At 27.7% G+C, this 12,415-nt stretch overlaps 1 protein-coding gene across 1 annotated transcript; it reads right to left on the bottom strand.

The window, feature by feature from the left end:
• Positions 1 to 5,214: 5,214 nt before the first annotated feature.
• Positions 5,215 to 9,229, bottom strand: LOC107872640 (WAT1-related protein At1g09380). The gene is made up of 7 exons (XM_016719271.2): positions 8,824 to 9,229; positions 7,076 to 7,138; positions 6,861 to 6,977; positions 6,155 to 6,413; positions 5,887 to 6,042; positions 5,663 to 5,814; positions 5,215 to 5,543 (listed from the first exon to the last, which is right to left on the bottom strand). Exons 1-7 carry the CDS (start codon positions 8,997 to 8,999, stop codon positions 5,357 to 5,359), a joined length of 1,110 nt encoding a protein of 369 aa, XP_016574757.1. The 5' UTR covers positions 9,000 to 9,229; the 3' UTR covers positions 5,215 to 5,356.
• Between the last annotated feature and the right edge of the window lie 3,186 nt (positions 9,230 to 12,415).

Genomic DNA, 12,415 nt, shown 5'->3' with positions numbered 1-12,415 from the left:
GTTCCATGTTTATTACGAATATGTGTGCTTTCCTCTACTTTATATTCCTGCATTCCTGCTTTACTCTGTTTTATATTCCTTATGGGTGCCGTATCTATGTTATGTCATCTGCTTCTGTGCTGTACTATGTGTTTGTGTGATATCTCGTGACTTGAGTCGGGGGTCTTTCGGAAACAGCCTTTCTATTTCATCAGAGGTAGAGGTATGGACTGCGTACATCTTACCCCCCCCAGACCCCACTAAGTGGGAATACACTGGGTTTGTTGTTGTTGTTGTTGTTGTATATATATATAGAGAGAGAGATAGATAGATAGATAGATAGATAGAAAGTGTATGAAAATTATATAATTGTTGTATAAAATGTGTAAAAAAAAATGTACATTTATTATATAAATTGTGTATCAAAACTGTATAATTTTCGTATAGAATATTTAAATGTATAAGTTTTGTATAGAAGCTGTATAAAAGGTGTGTAGAAAAGGTATAGAACAAGCCAGTAAATTGAAATGGCTAGAAAGTGGAATTTAAATTTCATGGTCATTTTCATGGAAATAGTTTAATTTGAAGCGTCGTTTCTGTCATTTACCCTAATTAATTATACGCATATACAATTATAATTAATTTGATTTTTCTGCAGGATACTTCTAAAATTATTGAATTTTGAAACTAGTAGAATCTATTAATGGTGTGAGGCAAAATCGAGCGGACTTGACTCAAAGTGAACAATATCACATGTAAGAGTGTATTTGGGCTGGCTAAGCCCATCAGTTACATTAATTATCAAGTGGAAGAAAAGATAAATGAATCTGACAACATGATTATCAAAGCTTTTGATCGATCCTAATTAACAAACAGTGTAATAGTCCGTGTTAGTTAGAGGGGTGAATTTGTATTGTCTAAAAGTTAAAGGTTTAATGTTATGAATTAGATAGTTTGTACCAGAGTCGGATAGCCTAGTATAAAATGTATGTTCACAGTAACTTCTTCATTCAGTGAATCAATCCCAAATATTTCTTCTCTTCTCAATTCAGTTATGCTCTCCCAAAGCTATTGTTCAACCGTTATTAAGCCTTCATGGCAATTATAACAAAGTAAATAATCATATTTTGCTTTGGGTATTTTTAAACCTTTGATTTGAATTTTCTAAGAATTGTAATTCCAAATCAATCTTTGTTAATTCGTTCTTCTTATTGTTAAATTCCTTCTATGTTTCTTCCTTTATAGACTCCACAGAAAATCATACAGTCCAATAACAGTCAACTTTGATCCCATGATTCTGGTCACAATCTCACATTTCTAAGATATTTGTAATAACACGTAGTCATAAAAAATTATTTACACTGGACTAACAACATATATATAATTCAGATTCATAGATAAATAAATTTATTTATGATTAAGTATAAGTGATCTGATTATATAAAATTACCCGCAAAATGATTGGAAGAAGGAATGTAATTCTTCGGAAGCAGTCTTATAGTCTGTTTGGGAATGCTTATTTCTCAAAATAAGCACTTATTTTGAGAGAAAAAACACTTTCTGAAAAAAGAAGGATATTTGGTAAACTTTTTTCTGCTTATAGGAAGAAGCAGAAAATTTCTGCTTCTCAAAATAAATAGAAGCAGAAAATTATTTTTTTATGATAAAAATATCCCTATACACATAAATATATATATATATATATATATATATATTATTTTAAAACTTTATATTTTATATTTAAGTCATAATTCTTTATGATTTATATATTATTATTTTATTTTCACTCATTTTCTTTAAATAAATTTGAAAACATCATTGATGATGATGACTAAAGAATATATAAATTATTTTATTATTATTAATGATAACAATTGACAGATGAATCACGTTACAAGATTGTATTTTAATATCACATATAAATTTTTTCTCGAATATTTAATTTTCAATAGATACTTCATGAAAAGTGGCATATTTGTTAAAATATAGTGTGTGTGTATATGATGACTGCTTATTTGTAGTAAATTTTGACACCGTAAAAATATATTAAAAAAGACTTTAACTATTGTGCTAACGAAGGCATCATCACAGAGATCGAAGAAGCACACCAGCCTTTTAGTATACCTTCAGAAATATAAGACAGATGTTCTACTAGTATGGAGACATTGCATAATAAAATTAGGGATGAAATTGTTGATAATTTTTGTGATGTATGAAGGTCTAATTATTTTTGTCGTTAATTTTTTCATATATAGTGATTTAATTTATGAAATAACTTCTATATTTATTTTTATTTGATGTTTTAAGTAATATTTAAATTATTTAAGCAATATACCACCATTTAATTTTTGTAATGTATTTATGTATATAAATATTGATTGAAAATTTTAGAGTACGTACTTTTAAATTAAATTATAAAAATTAATTAAAAATATTATAATAGATATTTAAAATAGTTTTTCTCTGTAATTTGATTTTAGTAATAAAAGTCTATTGATAGATGTCCTTTTTGGTCATTTGTCTCAAAAAAACACTTCTTGAAAAAAATTATCCAAACACAATTTGATTATCAAAAGCACTTTTCGAATGAATTTACCAAACACAAACTGTTTTTTTTAAAAGCACTTTTCTGAAAATCCATTTTATAAAAGTGTTTCTCAAATAATCAGTTTTATAACAGCAATACCAAACGGGCTCTTAAACTTTTTGTGTTTTTTTGGTTCTATTTTTGAAATTATACTAATTACATTATCATTAGTAATTATAACTTAATTGAAAAACTCTAACCGTATTTGAACAAGGAATATTACTTACCCAAAAATAGAACGCAAGAAAATAGGACCATAAAAGCAATAATTTTTTGGAGTTGAAGTTTTGTAGGCCATGAATATAAATTGGAGTTGATTTTAATTTTTGTGAGAGAAGTGAAAGTGAAAACTACTAAATCTTGTTTTTACTTTTCCAAAAACAGTTTTCACTAAAGTGAAATAATTGTTATGTCAAACACCACTAATTTTTACTTTTTTTCATGAAATAAATAAAAAAAATTCATAGCCAAACGCCTAGTAAGGAAAAGCGTAGATGGCGTCAATTTAGGTCTTCTCTCCCTGTGATGCATGGGACACAAAATCTTCAGTCCTATTATGAAATAAATACAGTGTATTTAAATTAATAAGAACAGAGAAAGAGAAGAGCGAGAAACAGAGAAGGGAAAAGAGAAGCAAAAAAGCAGTATTAGTGTGCTCTCATGTTGAGAATATAATTTCATATACAATGTAGGCTATTTATAAAATAGCCTCATGGCATCTCATATCCATCTCTATTTTATCCTCCCTATTCTATATTTGGAGGGGGAAAATAGAAGGCGCTATTTCAATCACTCTTCAAATGAGAAAATTTGGCTATTTTTTTTACAAATTTTCAATTAATAAAATAGTCTATTGAGAAAATTTGGCTATTAAGTTTCTTCAAGTTCTCAATTAGCAAAATGATCTACTTTTATTTTCTCATTTGTCGGACTGATAATCGATCTATCCATATATAGGTCGGATAGATAATAAATTCGTCTAAAAAATGAGTCAATTCCCTTAAAAAAGAATTACAGTCTATTTAATTAAAAAGAAGATTTGAAAAGGTCATTTAACAAAAAATTCCCCTTCAAATTTCCCTATTAACTCTATAAATAAAGGGTATGAATAGTAACTTTCCAAATATAGAAAGTTACTATTCATCCCTTCTATTTTATTTTTTGATTATAATATTAATATTTGTATTATGTAACATTTATAATTTGACATATTATAAATTATATTTGATAATTAATTAACTCACAATTATTCATAATTATTTTTTAATGTAATATCTTAATTATATTAATTTGAAATTTTATTCATTTAATTCCCGTATAAATGGTGATAGATGGCCTTTTGATTTAAAAAAAAAATGGTGATAGATGAAAATTATCAATTTGAACAATTTTTAGCTAGACATAAAAATAAAAGATAAAAATGCTCATTTTGTACTTCGCAATACATTAATAGTGCATTTATGAGAGCAACGTTTTAATCTTGAGTTGAATATTTAAATAAAAATAAATTAATTTTATCATGATGCAACATTTATTTAATTGTATTTCATCAATGATTTCAGTTTTATTTAAATTGTTTATTAATATGAATAATATATAATACTTACATGCAATTATGTTATTTAAGAATTTGGGGTAAAAATTAATTACGAAATAAGAAATATAAATGAAATAAAAATAATAATATGATATTGAAGAGAAAGAAGAAGATTCTTTTAAATAAAGGATGTGTTGCAATGAATGTGGTTATTTTTCTCTTAACAGGGGTTTCGGGTTCGAACTCTGGATATAAAAAAAATTCTTGATAGGGAGTGCTACCCCTGAATGGACCCTATCCAATATAAATTTAAATTTGTCGGAATCTAATATAAATACTGAACACAAAATAAAAAAAAAAAAAAAAAAAAAAGGTCCAACAATTTATACAATTATATGATTTTTTTTTTCGTAAAAGAGTAACATAGATTATTAAAGAAAATGCAAGATATTTTTATAAGAGATTTTCCTATGATATATTTTTTCTATCATTGTATTTCTTGCATGTGAGGTCTGCGCATTGCATGCGCTAAAGTCTGACTATTGTCTCAGATTGGATTCAAAGTTCTGACAATTTTACTTACTCCGTATTTAAAAGGAGTATGGTTTTGATTTAAATATCGACTGTTTTCAGTTTTATTTTTTTTTTATTTAGAAAGTACTTAAAAAGTGTTACAAACTATGATTAGTTTTAGCTTTTTACACTTAACATATAAAACTTTGTTCTATAATTATAGATAAAACTCTTGATAATTATTAGTAATCTAGAAAAAATGGCAATCACCTGCTATCTCGATTCACGAGTTAAAATTTACTAAAAATACAAAATGATCTTTACACTATTTACAACTTTAGATTCTTATTATGTGTGGCGATAGTATTTCTATTGAAGCGTTAGCTTGATAAGTTATTGGCTTAGATAAAATTAAAATTGGGTTCATTCTAAACTACATTTTGAGATAAATCATGTTGCCCCTTTTCTCCCCGGAAGATTAAACAATATACTTCTAAGAAAAAATGGTTAAATTTATCCCCTACTTTAAAAAATTAACTAAATATACTCCTCATCATAGTTAATTACTACATTGAAACTTAATTAATAGCTTTGTCAATTCGTAAACAACTGCATGCATTTATGTAGTGGTCTATTGTTCAACGTACTGCCACATGAAATTAAATGACAATGTAATGGTTACATTGAAATTTTAAAAGCATTTAATTTGCTTGATCAATTCTTAAAAGTAATATAAATAGTCATATCTTGGTTTGGACATTCATGGAGTTCTGTTTTGAATTTTCTGAGAATTGCAATTCCAAGTCAACCTTTGTCAACTGATTCTTCTTATTAAAAACCACCTCCTCCTTAATATGCTCCATCTCCTTTTTCTTCCCCCATAGAAAACCATACAGTCCAATAACAGTCAACATTGATCCCATGATTCTGGTCAGGGAGACATATAAAAGAAAAAATAATAAGTATACTCATCAATACAATATTACACGTCACGTAATATACTTATTAATACTTTTTTATTCTTTATTGAATAAATTTCAACTTACGTGCCAGTATATAACTTCTCCCCAAGTAGTGTCCAACTGAGGAAGGCAGAAAAGACTAATAGCATGGGGAGGAATATAGAGACATATAGAGGTCCTTTCCTTTTTATGCACCATGTAATCAGATAGAATGCTAGTGCCGAGCTTATAATTCCCTAGATAAACAAAATAACATTTGTGAGCATAGAAATATAATTAAGTGACAATGACTTTAATTTTGTACTTACGTTATAAAGAACAGAAATAGCTCTGATGGGGTTCAAAGACCATGCATTTTTGTCACGATTAACACAAAGGGCAACAATTGTACACTCCAAGCTTGCCATGAAGCACATCAAAGCTGTGCTAGAGTATGGAGCTGCATACCTCTCATTCACTCTAGGCTAATTAATATAAAAATAAGAAGGAAAATTAGTTAAATCAAAATATGACTGAAAAACTTTACTACTTATTATAAGAAAGAGATTGAAATAAATGCCAAAAATATTTACGTACTTGTATGATTAGCCATAAAGAGTAAACGACGGTGCTGATAATGACTAGAAAGGGCCCCAAGAAGAAGTTGCCATGGTTGTTATTAGGGTCAATAATGTTTTTGCTTGTATCATGTTGTGAATATTTCCAATGAATCCTCAACTGTCCAATCAACACTTTGCCATGATATAATGATAGCAACATAGATCCACAAATGCACAATATTGTCCCCAACACTTTGGCTTGCCCTGCTTTACTTCTCAATCCTACTTTTTCAAGCCTTCATAAAATAAACTCTAGTAAATTAAGCATATGTTTCTTCAGAAATTGTCAGATTTTTACTCCAGAGAGAATGTCAATTTTGGTTCCTCAATTATTGATGAATTTTAATTTGGTTACTTCTAATATATGACTAAACACATATAGTTAAACCTCGAATAATAACAAAATGAGTGTTTTGGGTCCCTATGTAGGAAACATGTTATACTTAAACAACATTTCGAAGTAGGTTGTTCTCTAATAACAATACAAATTTACATTATCTATGAGTAATTCAATGGTGAAATGGTTAATAATTCTGGAGATTCGTGTATATATATTCATATATAGCTGGCAAAGGGATCGAAAGATGCACAGTTCAAGTATTTGAAAAAAAAAAAAAAATAGCTGACTTTCTGAAATAATAACTATTATCAGTTAAGTGATCAAAATCAGTAGAAAATTTTACCCGGAAAGGACGGCAAGAAGGAAAGTAATTGCTGGAACTAAGTTAGCAAGGGCAGTTGTAATAGTTGCTGTGGAATTCTTTAATCCTATAAGATATGTCATTTGCATTCCAGTTATCCTGCAAGTACGTACCCAACCAAAAAATATTTACTATTACCATGTAATTTGATTTTTTAAAAACTAAAAATACAACGTGGGATAAGGAATATTACTTACCCAAAAATCGAACACAAAAAAATAAGAAAAAGCGTAGATGGCGTCAATTTAGGTCTTGTTTCCCTGTGGTGGGACACAAAATCTTCAATCCAGCAATTATAATATACAATAATATGATATTTCTAGTCTGGAATTACAAAAGATGGAATAAATACTGATCTAGAAAAAGATAGTAAGTACTACATAAGCTTTTTGTTTGAAACAAATACTATAAAGAAACTGGTGAAAGGTGATTCGACGGCACCAAAAAAAAGGATAAAAATAAAAGGGTGTTACTAGGAAAAGCTTCTTATGTTGCACAAATTTCAGATGTCATTGAGAACCATATGAAAAGATAAAGCTCCCTTTTATAAAAGTTCCTCATATATTCTCAAAGAAACTTTGATTTGAAATATAACACCTCTACTTTGGAAGATTCGATTTATGAACCATATATTATGACTGCTTTATGTTAATTATATATACGATCTTTTCTTATAGAACGTCATAAAACTAACATAAATTATAAAGGAAAACACATGATATTCTTTTATTCTCTTTATTCAAATTAAAATTAATTATAAGAAAGGAATTACTATTATTGTACAAGATATATATTTTATTGTAGTTGTTGCATGTGGTCGTGTGCATTGCTGGGCTGTAGGCATGTTCTAAAGTCTGACTATTGTCTCAAAATGGATTCCAAGTTTGACAATTTTACTCATTTAATTTAATGCTAATCTAAATATTGAATGTTTTCATTTTATTTTTAGAATAATATATCCCTTTATTTAAAAGAGTTTAAATTTTGTGTATTGTTAGTGTAAAAAATATTCCATACAATTTGATAAATTTGATATATTATTGTAGATTTTCATTTTTTTATATAAAAATTAAAAAAAAAAATTGGATTACTTGCAATAGCAGGTCAAGTTTACTAATAGTATAAAATATTTGAAAAGTGATAATGCACAAAACTTAAATTCTAGAAAGTAAGTAACAAGTTTTGTAAACTATAATTAGTTTAAGCTCTACATTCACTAACATGTAAAATTTTGTTAGATAATTACATACAAATATCTCATTATTTAGTAAATGATAATCTAATAAAGACGGCAATAACCTGCTATCACAAGTTAAATTCTATACTTACAGTATATACAACTGTAAATTCTTAGTATATGTGTGGTGATATTACTTTTCATGAAGCGTTAGCTTATTAATCACTTCTTAGCTCAGATTAAATCAAAGTTGGATTCATTTCAAACTATTATATTCTGAGATCATATATATGTTGCACCTTTTCCGTTGGAAGACCAAACAATAGACTCACAATTTTTTTTAGCAAAGTAGCAAGAGTTCTATTGAACATTGGAAGCAAAATATATACCAAATACTCTGATGCAGAGATCGATGAAATGGTAATTAATGAAGCAACTTTAGAAAAAAAGAATACATTTTAAATTTTATATACATATGTCTACATTGAATATATATAATTAAACGGTATATTCTGAATTCTTGAGTACGTAATAAATTGATAGATCACAGATTACTTTTAAAAAAAAAAATTACTTACACTCGATCTGATCCTTGTTAAAAAAACAAAAAACAAAAAACAAAAAAAAACTATATCAATCGATCAATTCGGCAAAAAATAAAATAAAGAATGGGAGTGAAGAAAAGAAAAGAAAAACTGCAGAAATCAAGATCATATTAGAATTTAGAAACTTATATATATATAATTTGAGTAATTAAGACTATATTACCTCTCAATGAAGTAAGCAAAGGGTGCAATAGAAATGGTTGCAAAAATCTGTCGATAAGACAAATGTATATAAGGATTCATCCCATCATCCATTACAACTTTTGATATAATTGCTGTTCCAGCAGCACCTAATTGCACTAGCACCATCAGAAATAAAGGCAATAAATTTTTCCCCATTTTATTTTTTTCAATGATATAATTCTTGATGAGACAGAAAAAATAGAGATTTAAAGGAACCTATAGTATATACATTACTAAATATATGTTGTATACTTAGCTCATCTAAAGAAAGAGGAATATATATGGGGCAGGGTGTGAAAGGTAACTGATCGAGCATACATATATAGTGGATCATGAGAAGCTTGAAGGATGATGTTTTATAGTACAAAGTTTTATTTGATTATTTTTTAAAGGTTTTTTGTTAGCTAGTTAACTAATACTTGATTGTTCCTGATTTAGTTTCATTGTTTATTCGTAGGTTTTAGCTGGATGGCTTTTCTTAAATATTATTCGATTACATTTTTGTATCATTCAAACCATAGAATAAATAAATGGAAAAGTCTGACTTAAACAGATGTACATGTTGGTATATGGGTTGGTGGCGCAGAACAGAATTAAGACACGATTTGAAGCTTACGAGCATAAATTTTTAGTTTTATTTTTAATTATTGTCTTACATATTTAACATATTTCTTAAAATAAATATAGTGTATAGATAAAAGTTGTTGAACTCGTAAGTTATACTCTAATTCCTCCGTTCTCTATTCGAGCAAATCTTATACATAAGATCATGAAGTCATATGGACCATACAACTGAAATTGGGTATATAATTAATTACCTTCGCTGGAACATACTGCGTAGAAAATTCATGGAACGCCTTATTTTGATCACGTGATATTCATTTTATGTTTTAGTTTACGTAAATATTAGTATTAAGTAATATTTAAATAAAATATATATTTTTTCGCTTTTTCTAATTCTGTATGTATGCAAATACAAATGCTTAAAATTTGACATATAACATGACAAAAATTAAAGGCGTTTTAATGAGTTTGTTAGCTTATTGTTGTTTGATAAATTGATTATTACAGTTTGTTCTTCATCATACATGACATTTATATTTTAAATTTGTGCCTAAGTAGATTTAGTTGTTGAAGTTTGAAGAATATTTTTTCTTCTTAGACAAAAACATTTCAGACACACACAATCTTTTAGCCAAATTTTGCATGTATTTTAGTAATGTATGGTTGAAGCTCATACATACTTGGGAAAAAAAATGGTGGTAATTTGAATTTGTGGTCAGCAGTGGCGGAGATATATATGGTTTAAGTTTATGAATTTTAAAGTTGATTCTTTTTAAGTTACTGAATTATAATATTGATATTTTTTACATATTCAATATATTTCTTAAAACAAAATACAATGTCTAAATAAAAATTACTGAATCCGTAAATTATATTCTAGCTCGGCTTGTTCCCCGTCAAATCTAATACATGAGATAATGAAGCGATACAACCGAAATTAGGCATCGCGCACAAGATAATTATCTTGTCTAGAACATAAATATTATGGATTTCCTATTATTGCTGATGCAATCCAATGGGCCTGAAAATAGAATTCAAATGGGCCTTAACCCAAATTAGGAAGAATGAGAGTTGCCCAGAAAGTAGCTATAGTCTGAGACTCCGCAACCATAGTAATTTGTTATAGTTATTGTATACTCAGTAGTATATAATAAATGTATCACAAGTACTTAGCGTATACAAACAGATCATACATTGATTATATGTTGCATATAATGATTTTATTTAAAGTAAATAGTAGAAATGCATATTGTATATGCATTATATTATGTGCAATCGCTTTCAATCTATTGCAATCACAGCTCTCCTACTGAGTGGAGAAAGTAAGTGATCTTGAATTTCAGCAATCACACATGTATAATCATCTCCATGAATTTTTCTAAATTTAAAATATGCAATTCAAACTTCAGGATTTTCAAACTCTAACAAAAAATATTGAATTCTTTCCATTCTGGCTTGATTTTTTTTCTTTTTCCTAATTTTATTTCAGATTAAATGTACCTCTTTTTTAATAGAATTACAAATGCGAATAAGTTTTAATACTAGGCCAAAAGTGGCTAGGCCATCCAAAGTTTCCTAATTTTTTCAACATTGAAATGTAAAATGGGGCATATTAAGTTGATTGGGAGTAGTTGAGTTGCTAAATATATACAACAACATACCCAGTATATTTCCATCAATTAATGTGGTCTGGAGAGGATAAAAGTACGTAGTCAACACCACTACCTCAGAGATGTTATTTTCAATAGACCCCTAACTCAAGATAAACAATCTAGACAAGAAATAGTAAAAGAACAGGATACAATAGAAATTACCATACCTAATACTGCCACAGACAAGATTTACCAAGTAATACAACAAACGATACAACTGTTAAGTATATGAATATAACCCAATTCTACAAGAATATATAGCCCAAATTAAGTTCATTGAAATAATATTGGCCGCATGCATCTTGTCAAAATTTTACTTTGGGGAAAGGACGAGAATGGCAGTCGGCCAAAGTAATTCCACCAAAATGGCCCTAGAATTCATATTATCATATAGTAGTCATTTCCACCAAAATGGCCCCTATTTTTTTTTATTTTTTTTCATTATTTTTTTTCCTTTTTTCTTTTAATGTTCAACTTGAAGAAATGGAACCAGGAGGTGCTTGGGTATGTGGAAAGAAATAGATTATACTCTTTTTTATTCTTTTTAAACAATTTAGTAATTATTATTTTTTCAGATTATTTTACATTCCCCAACACTATTAAAATAAATACTATTTGTTTTGTTTAGTTTTACTTATTTATACAATAAAATACAATATCATATACTTTTAATATAATACAATTGTTAAAAATATATATATTTATGTATAATAATGATACAGTTTTTATGCATATACATACTCTATATAATAATTATAGCATTTCTATACACATTCTATACAATTTTTAACTACAATTATTATTTAGATACATATTTTATACGACTCTATATAGTTTCTATATGCATTCTAAAAAATGTATCAATCTAGTATAAGAGAATATCAATTGAGTATATGGACACTGCAAGTGTATCAATGTAGTATAAAAGTGTAATGTGGTATAAGAGAGTACCAATTGGGTATAGGGACTGCATATGCTTGCATAGAATTTCCTATCTCTTCTTTTAAAAAGTGTATTAATATAGTATAAAAATGTATCAATTTGGTATAAAAGTGTCAATTGAATATAGAGACTGCATGTGCCCAATTGGGTCAAATGGCTAAAAAGGAAAAAAATAACCGACTGACTACAGTTGTCCATCTTTTCAAATTGTGTTCATTTTTAAAAAAAATGGTCAGCCCATGTCTTTTTTCCTTTTATTTTCCTGTCTTTTCAAAATTACCACCTATTTTTTTAGGCTATCAGTACATAACACATTTTAACTCTTGGTAGGAAGTCATATATAGGAAACTTAAAGATAAGAAACGTAAGTAAAACTTAGACGCACAATGCAAGCTGAGTCACGGATTGAATTCA

This window comes from Capsicum annuum, chromosome 8 (assembly GCF_002878395.1).
Source record: "Capsicum annuum cultivar UCD-10X-F1 chromosome 8, UCD10Xv1.1, whole genome shotgun sequence".
Taxonomy (NCBI): domain Eukaryota; kingdom Viridiplantae; phylum Streptophyta; class Magnoliopsida; order Solanales; family Solanaceae; genus Capsicum; species Capsicum annuum.
This window is presented reverse-complemented; position numbering and strand designations above follow the sequence as displayed.

Excerpts from the sequence above, each read along its gene's own strand:
- LOC107872640 (XM_016719271.2), bottom strand. The coding sequence starts at position 8,999 with ATGGGGAAAAATTTATTGCCTTTATTTCTGATGGTGCTAGTGCAATTA. Across the intron at positions 6,043-6,154 it reads CTTTATGGCTAATCATACAA|CCTAGAGTGAATGAGAGGTA; the intron begins GTACGTAAATAT and ends TATATTAATTAG. Across the intron at positions 5,544-5,662 it reads GAGAAGTTATATACTGGCAC|AATCATGGGATCAATGTTGA; the intron begins GTAAGTTGAAAT and ends CTCCCTGACCAG.